General features: G+C 39.9%; 1 protein-coding gene across 11 annotated transcripts in view; it reads right to left on the bottom strand.

Annotated features, from left to right (window-relative positions):
* The window catches only part of WDR20 (WD repeat domain 20), a 62,573-nt gene that overhangs the window by 21,989 nt on the left and 18,642 nt on the right, over positions 1-21,942 (bottom strand). For 6 of the 11 annotated variants that reach the window (XR_002440147.1, XR_002440148.1, XM_021401224.1 and 3 more), the window contains exon 1: positions 21,511-21,872. The exons of 1 other annotated variant lie outside the window; for it this stretch is intronic. Coding sequence is in view for 8 of the 10 variants with exons in the window: in XM_021401224.1 (XP_021256899.1) it covers positions 21,511-21,774 (264 nt within the window). In the remaining 2 variants the exon portion in view is untranslated. Of the gene's footprint in view, positions 1-21,510; positions 21,875-21,942 lie in introns of those variants that run through there. 4 more of the 11 variants (XM_021401220.1, XM_021401229.1, XM_021401228.1 and 1 more) reach the window with 3 other exon arrangements.

The following is a 21,942-nucleotide window of genomic DNA, read 5'->3' as shown; positions in this document are numbered from 1 at the left end:
GGTAATTGAGCAGAACTCTTAATACTAGGAGCAGAATGGAAAAAAAAAACAAAACAGCTACTTCAATCTGAAGCTAATATTAAGTTTTCAGATTCTGACATTTGACATTTCTGATTAGGACAGGTACCAACAACCATACATAACTCTAAGGTCAAAGCCAGATTAATCTAAGATTCATTCTTTTGATGTACTATTGATGTAAGACTTTAGCTTTCATACTAATTTCACGAACAGGGAATCGCATTATTTCAAGTGAGCATTTAATCATGCTCCCTGACAGATGCAAGTTCTTCCTGCATCTTTTTCTAACTTCCATCTGCAGCTTTCTGCACATTTTAGATGAAAGACATAATAGCTACTACATTTCCTGCAAAGCTAAAATCCATCTCCAAGATCAGGCAGGGAAGGATTTATTAATTTCTCTCCAATAATTTCATTAGTCATTAAAATGTTTCCTTCAGATACTTAATATTATTTAATATCAAATTTGCCAGTACACTGGGTTTCAATGGGTTTATGAGTTAAGCGAGTTTGAGACAGAATATCAGGTCTTTAAGCCCAGAAGTAAGAATTAAGACATAATAAAAATTTCACTTCCAAAAATCCTCTCAAGAGAATTTCCCTAGTCCAGAGAATTAACTATCTTGAATGGCAGATTACAGGTTGGCTATGTATGCACAGCTATAGCACCAACAGAAGAGGACAGATCCTACACTTTTAAAACTATTTTTCCAGAGTTTCTGGAGCTTGGAATTCACACCATTGCCCGTAGCTTAGTATCTCTTCAGGGAGTCCCTCAGAGGCCCCTTCCAACCTAAAAGACCCTGTGATCCTATACTAAGGACAAGCCAAGGCAGCAGCAATAGGGCCAGTCCAGCTTACTTAACAGGCCTGCTTTCCGTCTTAAAGGAACTTTATGCTGGAAGAAAACTACAGGAACAAGTCAGTTGACTATCCCTATAAAGATCAGGGATGTAGAGCAAAAGTTCTGCTTAATTTATATGACATACACAGCATAAAGTCCAGGCACTCACTGCATACATAAAGCCCTAATAAAACACTCTTCAGTAAAGATGACAGTACGTAGCCAATCAGTAATAAACTGCTTTCTACAAATACAGTCAGCAGTCGGCCAGCTTACATGCAGCTAATGACCTTAGATTTCTGGATAGAAAGCGTGAAGTCTGACAAGTTCTCACATCAGTCCTAGACCTCTTCAGAGCCTAGGGAAGCTTCTGGGAACTCCGTAAAAACTCAAATATTTAAATTCTCCTTAGGACTCTAAAAAGTCAGCTGACAGTCACCATTTTAAAAGTCACCCTATTTATACACAGTTACAGTTGGAAAGACAGTGTCTTAACTAAGAACAGTTGAGCTCTTTTCCCACACCTAACAATCAGTTGCATAATGGCTGTTTTGTGCGTAACTAAAGACCAGTTCTAACTGTCTCCTAAGCCTTGCAAAACCACTGATGCTAAGGAAAAGTTAGCCTTTATTTTGCAACATCGCATTCAATGCATCTGCTTTAAAGTTATACTCAAGTACACACACAAAAAACACATTATTTCATTTTTAGTCTTGCTTTTAATATCTGTCTGAACTTTAAACTCTGTGAACTTAACACTCAAAACAGCACAAGCAATGCTGAATTGTTTGCTGCCAATTAAGAAAAGGGCAAGTACCAACTAACACCAAAAACAAGCACACAGCCACTTCCTCTTGTTCTTCTCTAATTGAAGGGAAGAGCTTACGAGAAAGTGATGATGATTATTACGCAGGACAATGTGAAGTTGGAAAATTGAAAACTAAGAAACTAAGACAAAAAACAATCAGCAAAGGGGGAAAATAATCTGCTACTTTTAACACGCAGCCTCAAAGGCTTTCCTGCAAGGTATTTCTCTATAGGCTCCTTCACTCCACGGAGACTTCAGAAAGCGTAGCTGCCAATCTGTGCTAGTTTTACTTTCTAAAATTCTTTAGATTCAGGTCTGCAGCGACAAGGGCATATTTTCTGATGTATTCTAATACATTAAAATGTCGAATGATCTCACTCCAAGTACAAAATAATTTGCATTAGCTCCAAGCAAAAGCAGTTCAAACTTTATTTCTCCTCAAGAGAACATTTACTCTCCCTAACAACACTGTTCCTCAAAAATGGGTTCCTGTATCTTTGCAGAAGGCTTTGTAAGCTACAAAGCACTTGATTAAATGCTGAACAGGAACACTTCAGGTACATGACGGAGTTTCTAGGATACTGCTTAAGAACAGCTCTGTTGGTAAAACAGGGACACCAAGTAATTTTACTTAACCTATTTTTTTTTTTTTCTAAATAAAACGTTTCACACAACTTATCCATAACAAAGTCTTAAACATCAATTTTGTACAGAGCTGCCTGAAAAGCTGGGAAGCTACTTGATGCCCTTCTTTATTCTAGATTTACCTTCCACTTGGGGGCCATACAAGACAGCCATGAATTTCGGAAGGAAAGCATTACTGAACAGGATTTCAGTGGTTATTTACACAGCAGGCAGCTCTGACCACGTACATTGCAATAAAAGCTTTAGTCCAGACAACTAGATATAAATCTATTTAGTTTTCTGAAGCATCCAATAAAGTTATCATATTCTGTTTCCAGAATGCTTTTTTTAAGCACTTAAACAGAACAAAGCATTGGTTTGAAATAAATACACAAGACAAACAGAACCAATGACAAGATTAAGAATATCGACGTGAACACCATAAAGAACAAAGAATTACTTGATTTGCAACTACCACAGCAGCGTTAACTCCATTTTATTAAGACCTTGAACAAAAATATTTATCTACGTATAGACCACACAGTATAGACCAGCACATCCTATTGGGAGTATGTAAGGGGAAAGTACTAGCTTATCAACACTACTAAGCTTAAAAAAGTTCAAAAACAAAACAAACAAATTAGAACAGCAGGCTCCCCCCATCCCCAAAATATTGTTTTTTATTTGCAAATCTCTGTTCACTTCACAGGTGCACACAGAATCAAGTTACTCTTTGTTTCCGTGTCTGACTGGGCAAAGGGCATTAAAGTAGGACAGGAACGTTAACTCATTTGCACCAGGGAACTTGAGGGAAATCGAAGAATTTTGACACTTCTCCCTCCCCACTCGCCCAAAACCAAAAACTATTGCCTGTACCTGTAACAGGCAGGTCACTGCAACCGTTCCTTTACAAATTGAAGGAATTTTCAGTTCAACCTGTTAGACTCTAGGTAAGACTGACACCCAAGCCAGCACCGCTCCTTTCCAAAGGCAGAGCAGAAGTACAACTTGTGGCAGGGTGCTCCCAGAGCCGGCTCAGAGCCCACGGTTCTCACGAGCTGACCATGACCCAGCGCAGCTCCCCAGAGCACGCCCTGGTCAGTCCCAGAGGGGTCTGTGAGCAGCGCGGAGCTCCTCCGAAAGGAAAATAACAGCCAGGAAGTAGACTGGAAGCACTCCAAGTAACTTCAGCGATCTTCAGCTGCTCTATAATCAAATAGATTGCTCTGGGGAACCCAGATGACACTGTAACCTTGCGTTTTGAAAGGTGTTTGTTTCTATACATTTTTAGAAGCCGATTCTTACTATTCCTGCAGCAGAAAATCTGTCACTTTCCTCCCTAGAAGTGCCTCAATCCTTTAAGTCACACTTTCCACAGTATCATTTTACTATGCAATACAGAAAGTGGAAAAGAGCTTTAACTTTTTCTTGAGCATCTAAGCAATCACTCACAAACCAACTAATAAAAGAAGTATTTCACAGACCTTAAGTTCCTTCTGCAACGTTACCCTTATCGTGAGCATCAGCTGATGACACAATCCAATTCAGACACAAGTGACTCTGACTTCAGTGTTACGGGCTTGGTCGCACCAAATCTGTAAACAGGCTACTTAAACAACTCTGAATTTAGTCACTGTATCACACATTCCCAACAGGCATGAACTGATTTAGATGTTCTATTTTGGTTTAAGCAATTAGTTGCCTTTTTGTGTGATCTTTTTTCTCTTTTTCTTTTTTTAAGGGAAGAAGTGAAAAGAAGGCAAGATATTGGTACTGCCTCTTCCCTGTGGCTGTTCTACAGAACTTTGGCTCAAATGTAGTTCAGCCAGCTGGATAAAAACCTCTCAAGCAGAAACCCAGTTCAGAATCACGCACGTTTTGCATGCAGTGCAGACACCTTCCTCCTCTTCTCCCCCTACTCAGCTCTTTTTAAAGAGGGATGTAAGAAAGATCTCACTGTGCAGTTTTAAGTTCAAAACAATTATCTTTCGGGGCTATAATTAAACCACGGGTGAAGGGTTCACATTTTTACACTGGTCTCTACTGTGATGGTTTAAAAATTAAGATGTAGATTTAATAAGTCATGGAACATGGATACTTCATTATCACAGGCTGCAGAGCTGGACCACAATCCAGGCTTTTTGCTCCAGTACCATTTCCTCAGCACTGGGCAGAAACATGACCCCGAAGTGACAATAAATGAATGCAGCTTGTTTCTTATCTTCCAACCTAGATTTCTTCTAGGTAATCATTTGAATTGCAAACATGGAAGTTTAACAACACTTGACAGGATTTGTTTGCATTAACTACTGCACAGACCTGTGAATGTTGCCAGGTTTTGTTTTAATACCTACTTTTTGCTTGTTATTTGCTTAGGTGAGTGAACCAACCCCTTCCAGACAAGTAAAATTTGTAGAATAAAGTACCAGTTCTGAAATTTATTCCCTTCAGATTTCACTGAACGGTTTCTTGTTCCCAAGGACAGACAGTGCTAATATTCCTTATATACGCAGCACTTACATTGCTTATTAAAATAAGCAGTCCCATCCTTTTCCATAGTTTCACGGATGTCTTAAGATAACAAAATTTTCACCACTTCTCTGAATCTTTGTAATAATCCTTTTTTAGCTATCTGTGAGCACTTCAAGATGAATCTACCAATTTATACAATGGAATTGGATTTGCTTCCTCCTTATTTCTAATGCTTTCCTTCATTCCATTTCTGACAATAAGGAAAAATTAAAACTGATCGATACTTGAGTACTAAGGTTGAATCATTTACAGCACCCTCCCTTCCTTTTTTGTGTGGTGGTACCAAACTGATTCAAGTTTTTTCCTGTGCTGCGTGCAAGGTGCTTGTGCTCACTCACCTGGCATAATCACATCTCTCATTGCCCCTTGCCTTGACAGTTATGCAAATCAGCCCAACTGCGATTTCTTCTGCTTTTCACCATTACTGCTTTTCTCGGAAGTTTCAGATCTGCCACATAACTTCAAATTCTCGTATGCTAAGCTTACTAGGGCAAAGTTATTTAACGCTTTACTTAACATGCCCAATCAATGGCAACAGCTCATCAAGTCATTTTCCTCTGAAGTACACCTTAGTATAATCTTCCAGATGCTTTCACATTCTATTGTGTTAGTTATGAAGCAATCACTGTCTCTTTCAGAAAGGTCTGCAAAAAGAACTAACTAACCTGTAGTCCATTATAACAGTTCCATTTGTAACACACCTGCAGACCAGTCCTTTTATTCTTAAACTCACCAGAACTCCTGAACACCATTTCAGCCACAGGCTGACTTCTCCATAACAGTTTCCCCTCTGGAGGATGAGATTTTGAAAAAGATACGTAAATACACATACCGATTTGCATTAAGAAAGAAAACAAACTGCACGACTTGCATGCAGCCATACCTGTGGAAAAAGCCATGTGCAAAAATACCACATTTTGCCATAATCACAGCTGCAACGCGAAATACTGTGCTCACAGACAGACAGCTGACTGAATGGGGAATCCAGCAAACTGAGAACCACTCCAGTTAAAACACCACCTTACAGATCCCAGCTACAGTTAGCCAGCCTTAGGACAAACAACTGTGGCAAAGCAAATTAAATACTTCAAGAGCATGAACATACGCACACACACACGATTCAACAACTATCCTGATCACATCAGTTAAACTTGACAAGGCACACTGAAAACACGTAAAACTTGATTACTGTACTCAAGTAATTTATCCAGCTCCAAGAGGCAATTCTATTCACTCAGTGCCCTTATAGTTAGAGGGCAAGCGAACAAAGAATGTCACTCTTCCCTGCTTGAGAATATTGCCTGCTTTGTGTAAAACTCTGGACTGGGAGTTAAGGTTTGCTTGATAAAAAAAAAATTTAAATTACTACTTTTTGGAAAAGGCATCTGAAATTATGAACAACTGCATTTGTTCTCCGACATGACTATTTTGGTTTAGAAGTTTTCTTCTGCGTATCTTAGTTTCCAAACTTTGGCATGAGTTTCCTACTGTGTTTGCCATGGTAACCAAGCAGCCTGAGTGTCTACTTGAAATTCTGTTTAACTGTTTAGTGCTGCATATTAATCAAGACAAACTAACGCATCCTAATATACTTCAACGAGCAAAGTGAGCAGCTCTCATACTGAAGCAACCGCGTTAACTATTACAAACCTCAAAGGATTTTTGTTGCTGTTTAAATGGGAGGGTAATAGGGAAACTGTTGCCAAAGACGTGCAAATAAACAGAATAAATTCAAATGTGAGGGATAAGGTATATTCAGTAACTACAGAGCTACAGTAGAACAGAAAAGAGTCTCTATTTGACAGTATCCCCTATCCCACGAATAAAGATTTTACATTCACAGCAAAAGGAAAACGTATTCCAAGAGTGTATTTAAGACAGTTTCCACACATCAAAGCTTGTAACCTGGGGGAAAATGGGCCTGCCGCTCTGATGCAGGAGGAGCCAGGTAACTGGCTCACTTACTTGAAGCTCTATGGGTAAGTGAGAGGGCCAAGCCAAGCAACAGTTACCAGCTTCTGTTAGTTTCCATTTCAAAGAAAGATTTTCCCTCAAACATTCATTTCAGTTACAGGATAGTGAATATGAAAACACCTGTCTGTGCGAGCGTATGAAATCTTTCCAAATTCCCAGAAAATGTATCGAATGCTTTAGTGTACTGAAGTTTCATATAAAAGTAAATAACAGATTAGGAAATCTTGAAATCATAGAATCGCAGAATTGCTCAGGTTGGAAAAGACCTTCAAGATCATCAAGTCCAACCGCAACCTAACCATGCTACCCTAACTCTAACGACCCAAAATAAAAAGCAGTTTACTGCTTAGTTGGTTAAGATTCACAACTCAAAAAAGAAATAATGTGTATGTACTCTGTCACCTCTTTTATAATAAATTAATGGACCCACCACTACATGATGTTACTATTCAGGAAAATCTCACTCTCTGCTTACGCTTACAGATAAAATGAAATAATTCTGACCTTCAGTGCTTGCTGTACAGACATACAATACAGAGAACCAGCTCCAAGAAAATCTAAGAAACCCCCCCCCCGAAGCTTGCTTATAAAACTACTGAGATTCCATAAAACATTGCTTGTTCTCTCTACGGTATCTGCAAACTCAGCTGTACTCCCATTCTTTCATTGGGCTTTACTGTCCCCAGCTCCTTTGTGTCTTGCATTTCATTTCCCCTTCTGGATCTAAAAGCTAGCAAGGCAGTCTCTCTGGGTACCACAGATAGTTGGACTTGTACCGCTATAAATACATTTTCTTCACTCCTTTCATCCAGCTGAGCTCTAAGAAGCTTCTGGACGAAATGCTCTGCCTCTTCTTTAAAAGCTGTTCTGCACTTCCCATGGAGTCAGTAACCTATGACACCACAGTATTTTCATTACGCAGTTGTTCAACTGTTAGCAATAGCTTACAGCAGGGTTGGTCAAAGAGCAGAATCCTTCTGAATTAATAGCAAATTTTGTGGGATTAGGATTTATGGCAGATCTGGCAATGTCTCTCAACATCTCAGGAGGGTTTTCTATTATTTATTCCCCTCTTCATTTCTCTCTCCTTCCTCTTATAACTTAAGAAACAGTGATTGCTTTGCTAGGCTACTTGAAATCATATTCCTTTTTTGCCAGTTTTACATTACACACCACCTTCTGCAAACAGCAGCAGCTGAAATTCACTTCCATCAACATGAGTAACTGAAATTTACTGCAATATTAAAGACATCTCTTCAATACCTTGTATAACGGCATCAAAGACACTTCCTTACTTCTGCTAATAAACCCATTCATCTTTGAGTTACATTTATCTCTTGCCTTCAACAGCTGTACCACAAGCTAGCTCAGCTTGATGACCATGCTGTAATGTCTACATCTTCTCAAAGTTTCCAGGCTGAAGCAAATATTCCATAAATATATCTCCAATAAAGTTCCTCATCAGGTATGGTTTCAATATTGGCTTGTTTCACCTTGTAGAATACTGAATACGAACAGTAAGCTCTCTCAACTTTATTATGAGAATTCTGCTTACTATTTTCATTGGTGACCTAAAGACAAGAAGTAAGACGGCATTTCCAAAACCACTGCTAAAATACCTCATCCTGAGGTTCTGAGCAGCTGCTTCTGTCTTTTCAAACAGTAAGGCACACAAAAGAAGATCAAGAACTGTTCTGATTCTCCATTTCAAAACAGAATGAGCTTAGGTTCTAGATCTCCCTCAGTTAAAATATCTAGATATGAATCTAGAACTGACAGTTCAGACAGGAACAGGGACTGAAGCAATGCTTGGAGCTAACAAAGTTAACAGTGAAATTTAAACTGAGATACCAGCACAGTGGGCATTTCAACACGCAAACAGTGGTGAATTTCTAAACTATATAAAGATGGTTCCAATCCTCCTTTACTGCTGGAGTAGTAAATGTACATATTTTAGCCTCTTCACTATCAAGGAACTGAGAGAATTAAGCGTACTGAAGCAGTTATAAAGTAGTCAAGGAAGGACATATAATTCAGTTCTACAAGATTCTCTTAAGGCGTACACTTAGTTAACCATAATATCTTCCTCAACAACTACAGTCTAGCAGACTATAACAGATTCATAGTTCTGGAGTAAAAAAGTTACATTTTCCATTTCTTTCTTATTCCTTATACTCCAGTGGATCCTTTTATTTTCTCCTAATGCTGCAATCTACTCACATGACTGCCTGCACTTATAATCAATCCTTTCTCACCTATTTTTAATGCTAATGAGGTACAACTCAGATGAACCAAACAAAGGTTATATATATATATATATATACACACACACACACTATATATAAGAAACAAGGAAAATAGGTACATAAATGTAAAACGGATTCCACAGAGAACCATACACCTGTCCATTTCAGCAACTACTACTCAATTCTTGGGCTCAGGTGGGATGCTTACTGAACACTGCAAGTTTCTTTCACTTGGAAATTACTCAAATTGGCTAATCTAAGTAAAACTTACAAAACTGTAACTGCTAAAAGTGCTGTCTCTTTAAATTAGAGCAGGCTGACTGCTTTTAGGTGGCCCCAAAACATGGAACAAACTCAAAACATCATGGGACTTGATAGCATCATCTCTTGACTTGTTCATCTCCTCCTTAGCACACACAAGGAAGTTACCCGACCTGTTGGACGAGCGTTCTGCTCAAGTCACACCTTCAAAGCCTGGACTTTCACTGCAGCATTGAACTAATTGTTTTATTCTTCTGCTCTAAAGTGTTAGTACAATCTTGTTCTGCTATCAGAAAAAAATGCACTTGAACAGAAAATACGTATCTATGAATACTGTCCTTCGGTGTTGACTGCATATTGCCATTACTCTTGGTTCTTCCTTCAAGTGCTCAGACACCCTAAGTATCCTTCAAACATAGTACACAAGATTAAGTTCCCTGCTGAGAGACTAAGGCTGCAGTAACTTCAAAACCACAGCTGTTGAAATTCTATTTCTTTCAAATTTAAAAAGACCAAAACACAGTAACAAAAAGTTTCTTTCAAAAGGCGGCTTTATAGGTGTGTTTTAAGGGAAAAAAAAAAAATGCAGTCCCTTTACAAAACCCTTGTATTTTCCAGTTTTAACAGCAAAGCCTGAAGTAGAACACTCCTCTAAGGGCATTCACAAGTGTCAAAATAAACAAAATATGCAGAGACTCCAAACATACACAGAACAACAAACAAACAGCGCAACAAACAAGAACCTGACTGATTTATGGAATCAATATCAACATTCAGTTCATTAGGACTAAACTCTATTAGCCAATTTACTTGTAATCTCCAAGCTACTATATGATCGTTTTTATCAAATTAAAGCGAGTTCAATTTCGTGTAAACTTGTCAACAGGTGGAAATATAAATTCATACCGCTTAACAACATATCCATTATAGCTCTATTACACTAAATCACCCACAGGCATGCGGTATGGAGTTGTGTTTCCACCAGTTCACCACCCTAGCATTTATCTTCTAATGTTTTTCCCACCTCTCTTTCAGCACAGAAGAGGCCAAGTTATTTCTTTAGGATTTAAAAAGAAAAAGCAGCAGCCAAAGAGCTCAGGATTATCCGTTGCTATAACAAACCAGTGTTTTAGTCCAGCAGTGTAAATTTGCTGCTTGAAAGAAAAATTTTTTTATCTGTTCCAGAAAAGCAGCCTGAATAATTGTAGCCCGCATTGCACTGTTGCTATAGAAACTTATTTCACTGTAGCAGTTAATTGTTAATCAATTTATATTTTTTTCATTACAAAGCTCAATAAGAGTCAAATACAACACAGAAATGTCTGTCCAACGAGTCAAAACCGTGTCTCTTTTTGGCTACTGTTGGATTTTGCAAGCCCTACAGGAATGCCAGACATTTTTCATACACTATTTTTATTAAGCCAGTAACTCCCTCACGTTGCAGCATGTTAGCAAAATATTACTAGAACAAAGCTTAGTTACTTTTGTACTAAAAATAAGATGCAACTCACTGTTGTTCTTACAGCCCCAGAACAGTTCTGCAGAAGGTATGTGAATAAAGTATCAACTAAATATATAATCTATGCTCCGATCCAGAATGAGGCCCATTGGTTTATACTTTCTGTGGTCGTATTTAGTAATGGACAGATGAAATAACACATCTGCCTTAACACTTGTTCTGAAGTTAATTTACAGTAATGCATCTTCCTTTTGGGGCTGAAGACATTTCATAACAACCCAGGCCAATGAGGCAAAAAGTGCTGCTGAACAAGAACAAGAGACAGGCTACTAGAAAACATAGCGAGGACCAAGGCTCTGACAGCTACACGGCTGTGAACTCAGATTTTCCATAATCACACACATACAAGGTCTGGGATATCACCTAGGTTGCAAACCAGAACCTTGTTTTGGAAGTTTGAGAGCAAAAGGCAGCAAATTCCTGATGTGGGCACAAGTTTTCCTGACAGCCTTGTTTTCAAGTATGCAAAGTACTACAGATACTTTAAGTAACAACAAGTGCTGACAACTCCAGTGGCACAGATATTACGTGGAAAAAAATATATCATTTTGCTTATTAATCGTGCTCTTTAAAAAAAATACCATTAAAGGGCTGAAAGTGCTTAATTTACCAACTGGTCATACAACATTGCCTCTTTCCTATGGCTGATTTTCGCCTCAAGTGGAGGAGGGAGTGCTCACACTACTACTTGTCACTTACTGACCTTCCTGCACACAGCTGTGCTGGCCACAGAGTAACTACCGACATTTCAAGCCCTTCGCCAAAGGTCATAAAAGCAGCCTGTACTAGAGCATGGAGCTGAACAGACAGAACACAGCCCAGCTGTTTAACCACCCCTCCCATTGATATGGGCATACGAATACCACGCATGCTAGGGACTTCTACTTTCAGAATCATTCATACCTTTCAACCATCCCAGTTCAAATACTGCACTTCCAACCAAACACAGAACTTCACTTGAGTCGACTCTTGGTACAGAGTCTATTCCCCCAACTCCTGGGGATCTGATCAATGTCTATAAATATCTAAGGAGCGAGAGGCAAAGTGATGAGGCCAGACTCTTTTCAGCGGTGTGTGGTGATAGGACAAGGGGACATGGCCACAAACTGAAGCATAGGAAGTTCCGCACAAATGTGCATAAGAACTTCTTGACAGTGAGGGCGGTGGAGCACTGGAACAGGCTGCCCAGGCGGGTTGTGGAGTCTCCTTCTCTGGAGACACTCAAGCTCCGCCTGGACACCTACCTGGGCAACCTGGTCTTGGGAGCCTGCATTGCCAGGGGTTTGGACTCGATGATGTCTAGCGGTTCCTTCCAGCCCCTACAGTTCTGTGACTCTGTTAGAAGTCACAAACTTCATCTAGAGGAACGGCATATTAAAGCTTTGCAGGCATTTGCTAGAAGTTATTCTGCACAAGGGAACACAGATTCCTTGCTCAAGGTGAGATAGACAAGCCATGGCACGTGTTAGGCTGACATGAACATCACTGGACAGTTTCCTTGAGAGCACCCTATATTTCTGAAAGCCTTCTTTGGGGAAAAAGCAAACAAACAAATGAAAAAACCATCCACCAGGATTAACACAGCTGCATCTATAATATAAGTTAGAAATACTGCATTTTCAAAATATCAAACTTTGAAAGCTGTATTGCCAAATCATGCAACTATTCCTGCCCTCATAAATTACTCTTTAAAGATGGACTATCATGACACCTTCAGTGTACACAGCTAGCTATTTAAGATTTCTGGCCCACACTCATATTAAAAAGGTCTAAAAAAGACATTATGTTACTCATATTTATTGTTATCCTTGTGACTGTGCAGGCTGAAGTGTCCATAAGGCACCATTCCAATAGTTTATTTCACAATACTTATGGGCTCTTTAAATACAGTCTCAATATATATCGACATCCACTTATTCTCCTCCTGTCACTGCTTCCTCTTCCTTTAGTCAAAAGGGAGCTTTAAAACCATAAGCTGGAATCCCATGGAAATTTTCTGTGCTATCACTTTCCTAACAGAATGTATGTAAACTCCTAGTACAGATAACAGGAATTACATTTTGTTTTCCTAGTAAACTGAGGATAACAACTTTGCTCATAACATCCAATGTTCATGCAGTTTCTCCTCCTTACTCCAGGGCTTTCTTTACTTAAGAGCTCTTGCTCAGGCCAGTAGTTACTCTAATACAGCACTTCACATTCTCCAGCCGTGCAAAGATTAGGCATTATTAAACAAGAACCTGTTTAGTACAACCACTTTCCAATCCCAGAGAGTTAACAACAACAGAAAAGTATTACTGCTTTGACCACTGCAGTCACCTCAGAATTCCACAATTAACTTATGAAATTAAAGACTGATGACAGCCAGTACGCCAGAACTGAAATCATTTTGCAGAAGGTGTCTCTTAAAGATTTGTCATTACATTATGAACAGCTTTTCTGAATAATGCAAGAGTAAACTCCAACTCCAAGTTATGACACTGTCATCGGAAAGACTCCAATTGTAGTGCCTGGTGGTCCTGCCCACAAAAGCTATAGGGCTGTATTTTCCACCAGCTGTCTGCTAAACAGAAGCTGAAACAAGAAAAAACAGCTGCTTTATTTCAAACTACAGGAGGCAAGACATTGGAGCAATTTAGATGCTGGAAGATGGATTGCATACATATTTGTACTTACTAGTAGAGTGAGGTAAGGAAGGAAAAATTGACTATTTTTGAGGACATAACAAAATACTATTACTTCAGCTTACGTTATGGCACGTTTATTATTACTGTTTAGTTTCCTTAAGCTTTCTTGAAGGAGAATGGCATTATTAGGTTGAAGAGCTTTGGCTTTCCTTGCCTGTTTTCAAACAGTATCGTGCCCAAGCGTGTCAACTCACAGTCAGGACAACCGGACAGCAAGCGGCCTTTGAATACACATCACTCAAAAATAAGCATTTCAGATGGCTTCTTTTACTCAGAGATCTACAACACTTCAATCTAGGGCACTAAATTTGATTTTGCAATGTCAAACAAGACAATTATGGCTTGTGATCCAATCAGAGATAAGTTTAGGCAAGGCTTAAGTAGAGTCTGAAGCATCTTCAATATTCATTTTAATTATTAACTGTCAGATGTCAAAGCATAATGCAAACTCCTTGCAATCTAAACACATAACACAACTCTTTTGTAAATATTCTGACAAAGCTGGCCCACAAAGCTCTCTACAAAAGCAAAAATGTTTGTACTACAAATGATCGTTATTTGCATGTGAGGCATTATGACTAAAATGTTGTCAGCCTGCAAAGATTAAGCACCACAAATAATGGTTTTATGTTAGTTTAAATTCCTCCGACTTACTTAGTGTACTAGAAGTATACTTTCAATACCAAACAAAAATTCTACCTGCAGTGGCAAAAAGAAATCACTAGTTACAAAATACTGCCTCTAAAACACTGCCTACCAATGTAAGGGTTTGGCCAGCACAGCCTAGCATTCTCACTAGAACACTGCGGCCAAGCAGGCAGGCAGAGCTGACCGACCTATTACCTTGGAGAGCAATCCTTCCCAGGATATGCTGCAACACACAGCTTACTGAAGTCAAACAGCTGCAATCCAGGCTGGAAGCATGGACTTGCACATGGACTAGAGAAGCTGAGAGCACTACAGACTAATGTTACTACCTACAGACCAGAAGTAGCCCCCAGAGAATCATCATCTTGCAGGCTTCATCAAGTGCAAATATCCTCTTCCACAGTAAGAACTGTTTAATAGGGTCATTTTTAAACAGCTATTTATTCTTCACGTTTTCTCTTGAGTCAGCCCTAGTTATTCTATATAAGCCTCACGATAGGGTTAACCTCTTAAAACTGTTACTCCTGTAACCCACCACTAACTCTTCGTTACTTCCCTCCAAAGTGTCAATGAAAGAAATTTGTTAAAAACGAAACAACTAAAGAAATCAAATTACCAGAACAGTTTGTAACAAGTCTTGGCAGTTCTTAGCATGGTCCAGCTAGAATTAAGAAAGAAAACATCGAGCTACATCATAACACTTGAGTTAGTGAGTCTATCTATCCATGAAAAGCTTGGATTTTCCATAAGTCTTTTAAATACTTTCATAAGCACAGATCTGTAGGAAACCCATTAGTGATCCAGCCACAACACCTCCACAAAACTGGTGAATCCAGTTTGAACGTAACTTTTAGTTGTAACACAAGGAAGCCAAACTCAGCAAGAAGCTGAGGGATCTCTTGAGAAACATGCACACAAAGAAAATAACCACAAAATCACATCCAACCAAATCTGCAATATCTTTTTAAGAGGGTTATTACTGTCACATCCAGGACACCTGAATAGATGTGGACTATGCAAGTCCTCACAGCACAGAACAGAAATACTTATCCAGTTACAGGATTGTATCAGACACCTTTGAGGAAAGTTCTGACGTCTTTTCCACAGTACTTCTATTAGCCAAAAACTTTGTAGAAGAATTTGGCAGTTACAGTAGACAGCCTTCTCTTGGTATGAAAAAATACCAAAGTAATATCTACAAGCACCTAGACAAACAAAGGAGATCTCCACAGACAGCAAATGTGCCAAAAGTCGGCATCAAATCAATTTAATTGTATTCTGGAAAAAAAAAGAAAAAAGAAAGAAAGAAACCAGACTAGAAGAAAAAGGTTAGCAGCAAACACAATGCCCCGATATTAGGAACATCCCTGGTAAGTCTCAAGTGATGCCTACAAGCAAACTAAGTATCATGGTTTTTAAGGATTTTTTTTAAAGGACAAGAAAACACATCAAATTTGTGAATAACAACAAGATTAGGAGGATTATTTGCAGTATGCAGCACAGAATTGGAAATAAAAACACCTTTTAATAAAGCTAGTAGAACAGAATTCAATGAAAATGCTATGTAACAAATTAAAAGAAAGCACGGAGGAAAGTAGTGATTAAACAATCCCAGTGAGTCAATACCATGAGAATAATTAAAAAAATCTCAACACTCTTTGATACGGTAGCAAGAGCATCAGAAGAATGACACAGGCAATTATTCTCCCTTTTTCTGCACCGAAGTTGTGGTGGAACAGCTACACTTCTTTTAGATACTGCAAATAATGCTGCTTAATTGAAGCTAGCAGAGAAGAGCAAGCAAACGCTTAAAATTCACAACCTGAGAAGAAAGGTTAAAAGAGATGTAGATTTGTTGCCAGAGGCAGTCAGTTGTTCTCCGTGGCCCCAGCAGAAAACAACAATCAGCTTTTTTTCCCCTCGAGAAAAAAGTTTTCTTGGATATTAGGAAAAAAATTGGAAAACTATGCATAAGTGATTTATGAAGGCTGCAGGATTCTTATTCTAAAACTGGTCACAAAGACATAGGTACACTTCACTCTGCTTCAGAGCAAGTGCATCTAAAAATATCTTTACAAATCTCAACATTTCGATAGCTCATATATGCTGTCAGAATGTGCACCTTTTTGGAGGCCTGATACAGCGTAGCGATATCTCTATATAAAGTAATATTAACTCACCTCCCCACATTTTGAGAAAATGTGCTGTTTCTGCAGATTCTGGCTTCCAACCTGGAATTGCCATGCACTGCTCTCCCCAGAGAGAGCACTATACGAAGCACAGTGACAAATGTCACCCATTACCATGCCATCATTGAGACAAGATCCTAGATGAACACTCTACAGAACAAAACTAATCACCAAGGATAATACTTTTCAGCTGGACAATAGAGACTCCAACTAAGACAGACATTTAAGAAGGCAATTTAGAGTAACGCAAAGGAAAGAATCCTACACGTCATCAGTATTTTTGCTGATAACCAGGGATTACCAGTATGCTATAAAAGAAATTGAGATATGAGCTTACCTTCATCTTAGTACAAACATATTTATTTCTAAGCCCACTGTTCAATGTAAGGTTGAAAAGACAGTGAACAGATTCTACCCTCCATGCCTTCCCCAACCTGAGCTCACCACCTACCTATTTTTACTACAATACCATTATAACGCGCTCTAAGGTCACATAGCTATTGACAGACTGCCGCTTTAGGTAGCTGCAGGAAAAGAAGTACAACTAACAACAGTATCTCTTGGCAAGAAAGAAGTTCAAAATAAATAAGTAAACCAACAACCATCATTGGGAAAGCCTGCCACATGTTAGCAAAGAAAAATTAATATAATTAGCTGAACGACACATTCAAATTCAGTAACAACCCAATATGTGTGGTAAAAACCAAGACCATATACTGCACCACACTATTGCTAATATGCACCTTCGTATGACTGTGCTGAAGCCTTAGCTGCAGATTGGCTTGCCCAGAAGCCTTCATAACAAACAGAGAGAATACACTAATTATAGCGGGGGGAAAGAAAAAACAAAAACAAAAAAAAAAAAAAAAGGAAAATGCACTAGTTTCCTAGTAAAAAGGGAATCAGATTTGGTAGTTAAATGTCGGCAGCAATCTAGAAAGCCTTGTCTTGTCAGTGACTCCTACGACAAGGAAGATGATGAAATAGCATGCTCCTTTTCAAGCTTAATGAATCAACTAATAAATCATTTTGCAAAACCAGACACAAACCAGACTTGAGTACCTCAAGACTGTCTCATAAGCAAGACTCAAGCAACAGCCCTCACTCCTGATTTGTGCTGCAGAAAAAGACAACCCATCCAAAGCACCACTGCATCACGATCTGATCAATAATTTTTGAATGATTACCTTATACTTCTACTCCATGAAACAGAAAAGGCCTCCTTTAACATCTATAACTCTCAGTTAAGATTAAGGCAACAATCCCTAAAGAACAGATCATTCTGAATCTGACTTAAGGCAGCAGTAAAGGCATTGCTCAGGTGAGACCTCATAAGGCAACGGATCCAACCCGACAGCCCCACAGGCAGCTTTGCTCCTTTTCCCTCCAGCACTTTCCTTGCTCTCACTGTGCTTGCTAATATCTGAACCCAAGACAAAACTGTCCAACTCACCAAATCAAGATAAAATCTACCCAGAAAAAGAGCAAGTATTGAGCTTCTAGTTCAGCAAGCTAAGCTTTGATAAGCTAAACTAGTTCAAACTGAGACTGAGTACTACCAAAGCTGGCTAGGAAGTAGGGAGCAAACTGCCAAGAAGATACTTTGCCGCTGTACCATCATTTCCAGCTGTCACTAGATCAGTTGAGTTCACAAAAATTCAACCCTTCAGTTTAACAAGAGATCACTGTAAACATCTCGCCTTAATGTCAAAGTTAAGAAGGACTGAAAGGGAAAGCCTACTGACACTCAGTGCAATTGAGAATAATTATATACCTACATAAGTAAAGCAACCAACTCTCATTCAATCACAGTTCAATTTCTCCTTTCTAAACTATAAGTTCATTTCCTTTTTCAGCGGATACAAACCAAAAAGCAACAGTTTTCTGGAAGCCTGCACTACCTCATTAGTAGAAGGAGAACTGCCTATTTTTTTTTTGTTACTCTGAAACACAAGCAAAAAATAACAGACAAGAAAAAATGCACAAGTGGTTCACAACTGATGTGCTCTTATTGCCATGGAATACATGGCAATATAATGACATGTTTCATGGTAATGCCAATGCTTTACGGTAAGAAGGAAGAACAAAAAGACAGCTGAGTTTTTATTATTTTAAGGAGGTAAAGAATGAATTTGTGCAGAAATACATTTTTGCTTTTCAAGAAGAAACAAGTCTCTAGAGAGAGCTTGAAACTACGCAAAACTCCCTTACTGCTCTTCCTATGATCATTATTTATTGGTACTCCAATCCCCACGCGACCACCCTGGACACTGGACATAGCTCCTCAATCAGGTTTCTTAGAAAATAAAACAAGATTAAACAAATATCTTGAAAAGATTTTCCTTTATATAGTTGGAATATCCTGAACAGAACACATATGTTAGCAGTGTACTTCAGAAGATGATTCACAAACTAGACATAGCAGATGCAACATATTTAGGATTTAACGGAAACTAGAAGAAGGAAACTTAGCATCATTGATTTCAAGAAACATCCTTATAAGTGGTACCTTTGAGTTAATATTAAGTGTCATTCATGGCTTGAGCATGACTCCTACTTGACGCATACTGATCTGCAACAGATGATCAATTCAAGAATTATCTCAGCATCAGACAGATACTTCTCCTTAAAATGAAGTCCCAGTGGTTCTTTCACTCATTTTAATAAAAGCATAACATTTAAAGTCTGCTTCTATTCTTGCTCTGGAGAAGTAAAATACAAGACACAATCTTAGCTACCTGATACATACACAGCACAGCTCCACTAACTTCAGTTTGCACTCTACTACTTCAGTGACTTCACCAAAATGGAAATCACAGTCTGAAAGTTATTAGGGGATGTTTTAGAGACACTTAGATAATTGTGAAGTAACTTAAAAGAGAAGTTATTAGCATGCGTATTATGCAGAGGATCACAAATTGTCTGGTCTTCAGTGGATCAAGTCCCCCTCCTGGCCCCACCACCAAGAGAAGGAAGACATGGGAAGTTATAGCTTGTCCAGTTTAAGATAGGTTTACGTACTATCGATTTAGGTAACAGTAGCTCTTTCCTGTTATGACAGCCAGAAAATATGTAACCTTTGATACCAAAAAACTCAAATCATCAGTTGAAAGTGTCAGCCTGTTCTTGTGTCAACTTTGTACACAGACAAAAGTGTCTTTCAAAGGAATAGTTTCAAACTAAATTCCAAAGAAACAATCATTACGAGTTTAAGGCAGCCCATCTTCCCTATTCTCATTTTAAATATTTTCCTGAACTTATTTCAGCTGTTTCTATAGACACATTTTACTAATCTTAGCATATTACATAAAAAGATTATGAAGTATATTTTCATTTGTTAGCGTCTTAAGAGCTCATTGAAATGAATTCTGAAGAATGCATACATTTTATATTACTATGAGGAAAATAATACATAATGCTATAACAGGTATACCACAAAACTCGTGAGTTAACCATCTGACAAACTAACATTTTCTCCGTTACTGTGTAGCACAAAAGCTACTTTTAGTATCCAGGAAAAAAATACTGAAACACTAATCTCGAAATCATTTTTACAATTTGAAAAAGTTATTCAGTCTTCTATTTCCAATGCAGTTCCTAGCTTTAGATTTCAATTTTATTTATTTAAAGTGTGGCAAGAGGTGACTAAGTCAACTTGCAAGAATCACATGTACCATTACTACACTACATAAAGGCCTGTTCTGTAACGCGCAAGAGAACGCCACGGTTACTTCGTATGGAAAAAAAAAACAAACTCAAGATATAAGAACACAAACATGACAATAGTTCAAATGATCGATTTTCAGAGATATTGTCACAATATCTTGTAAATAGTAAAGATAGCAAGTGCTTATAAATAGAAATGTTTGACAGAAGAACACTCATCACACACTTAAATAAACTGTTGACTAAGTATTATTTATAACAACTAGGTTAAGAAAATTCATGATAGTGCAAAACTAAGATCCATACCATTATACAGAACATATCAGATCTGTCAAGTCATAGTAAACAGATAACGAGGTAGACTTAATTCTCCAGCGGATGCTTATATTTTACAGAGGAGCAGTGATTTGGGTGTTCGCTTAGCAGTCTGCAGACTCGGTTATGACTCCCTCCTCACCTACAGGCTTTCTGTACAGTCCTGGCTGCATCACCAGTCCTCCACCTCTTTATCCGGTGTTGCATGGTGGACTATAAGCAGGAAGGTTTCAGAGGATTCACCTTCTGGCATCTAAGTCTCAAGTATATGAGATAACAAACACCCATTTCTTGAAACATAAACCAGAAGCCTAACAATCATTACGTCTGTGTTTTCATATATCGAGTGACACGCATTCACACAGCATGACAAGTTCCGAATCCTTCTCGAAATGCCATGAAGTCGATGACCCCAAGAAACAACTAGTAGAAAGGATTTATTCATAAATATGGTGACCCGACACATCAAACACATACACTATTAGTCCCGCATCAAACGTTAATCATTAGGGAGTCTATCTCAGGTTGCACCAATGAGCCTCTTCTGTCAAAGCAACTTTCTCTGCATTAATTACCTGACATTTAAAACTCAGATCTCTGCACTGCTCCCATTTAGGAACAACTCTAAAATCAGTCCGCACTTCAAAGCCGTTGGAAAAGCCTAAAATTACAGCAAATACTGCAGCCCTCCAACCAAAGCTAGGAAGCCTTCCTCTGCCCTAACCGCGGGGATTTGACACCACCGGAATCACGCCAGGCATTAGCACCCGGCAACCTCCGACCTGAAGCAGCAAGTGAAGGAGGCCCACGGTTCCGTCGCTATTGGAAACCCAGCCCTCGTTCCTGTACAGCGAGGAACGCCAAAACGATCCCACCCCTCCCCAGGCACCTACGGGTGCGACACCGAACGTGACATACTCCCTGGTAAGGAGCCAGCGCCAGCCCCCTCACGCAGCCCTCCGGCCCGGGCCTACGCTCCCCCTGCCCAGCGCTCCCTCACAAGCGGCCGAGCGGGCAGCGCACACAGCGCCGGGCCGGGCCGCCGCCAGCCCCGTGGGCCCGCTGCCCCCCGCCCACGACGCAGCCCCGCGCCCCCTCAGCGGGCGGCCCCTCAGCGAGCGGGCGGGCGGCGCAGAGGCCCTCAGCCCCCCCAGCGCGGCGGCCGAGCGCCGGTACCTTGCGGACCCCCTTGTAGATGTAGAAGTAGAGCTCCCGGCCCACATTGAAGCAGAGCCGGTCCCCGTTGCCGCTCTGGTCGTTGACGTTGACGAAGGAAACGCGGACCGGGTTGGAGCCCTGCGAGTTGAAGGGCACCCGGTTCGGCCGGCTGTACTCCGAGTGGCTCAGCAGCTTGTACAGCCCCTCCCGGGTGGTGAACTGGGTCTTAATCTCGTTCATCTCCTTCCCTCCTCCCTCCGCCGCCATCTTGGAAAGGAGCATTCATCCTGCCCCAGTGCCCGGATGTAGATCCACTGCGCAACCGCCGCCGCCGCCGGCGCTCGCGCGGCCCTGCGCGGAGGCGGCCACGCAAACGGCGTAAGGGGGAGGAGCGGCGGCCGCTGTTTACTGCGCCTCTGCGCACGCGCCGGGCTGCCTGTGCCTGGGCGG

This window comes from Numida meleagris, chromosome 6 (assembly GCF_002078875.1).
Source record: "Numida meleagris isolate 19003 breed g44 Domestic line chromosome 6, NumMel1.0, whole genome shotgun sequence".
Taxonomy (NCBI): Eukaryota; Metazoa; Chordata; class Aves; order Galliformes; family Numididae; genus Numida; species Numida meleagris.
Note: the sequence above shows the minus strand (reverse complement) of the source record. Positions and strands in the feature narration are given on the sequence as shown.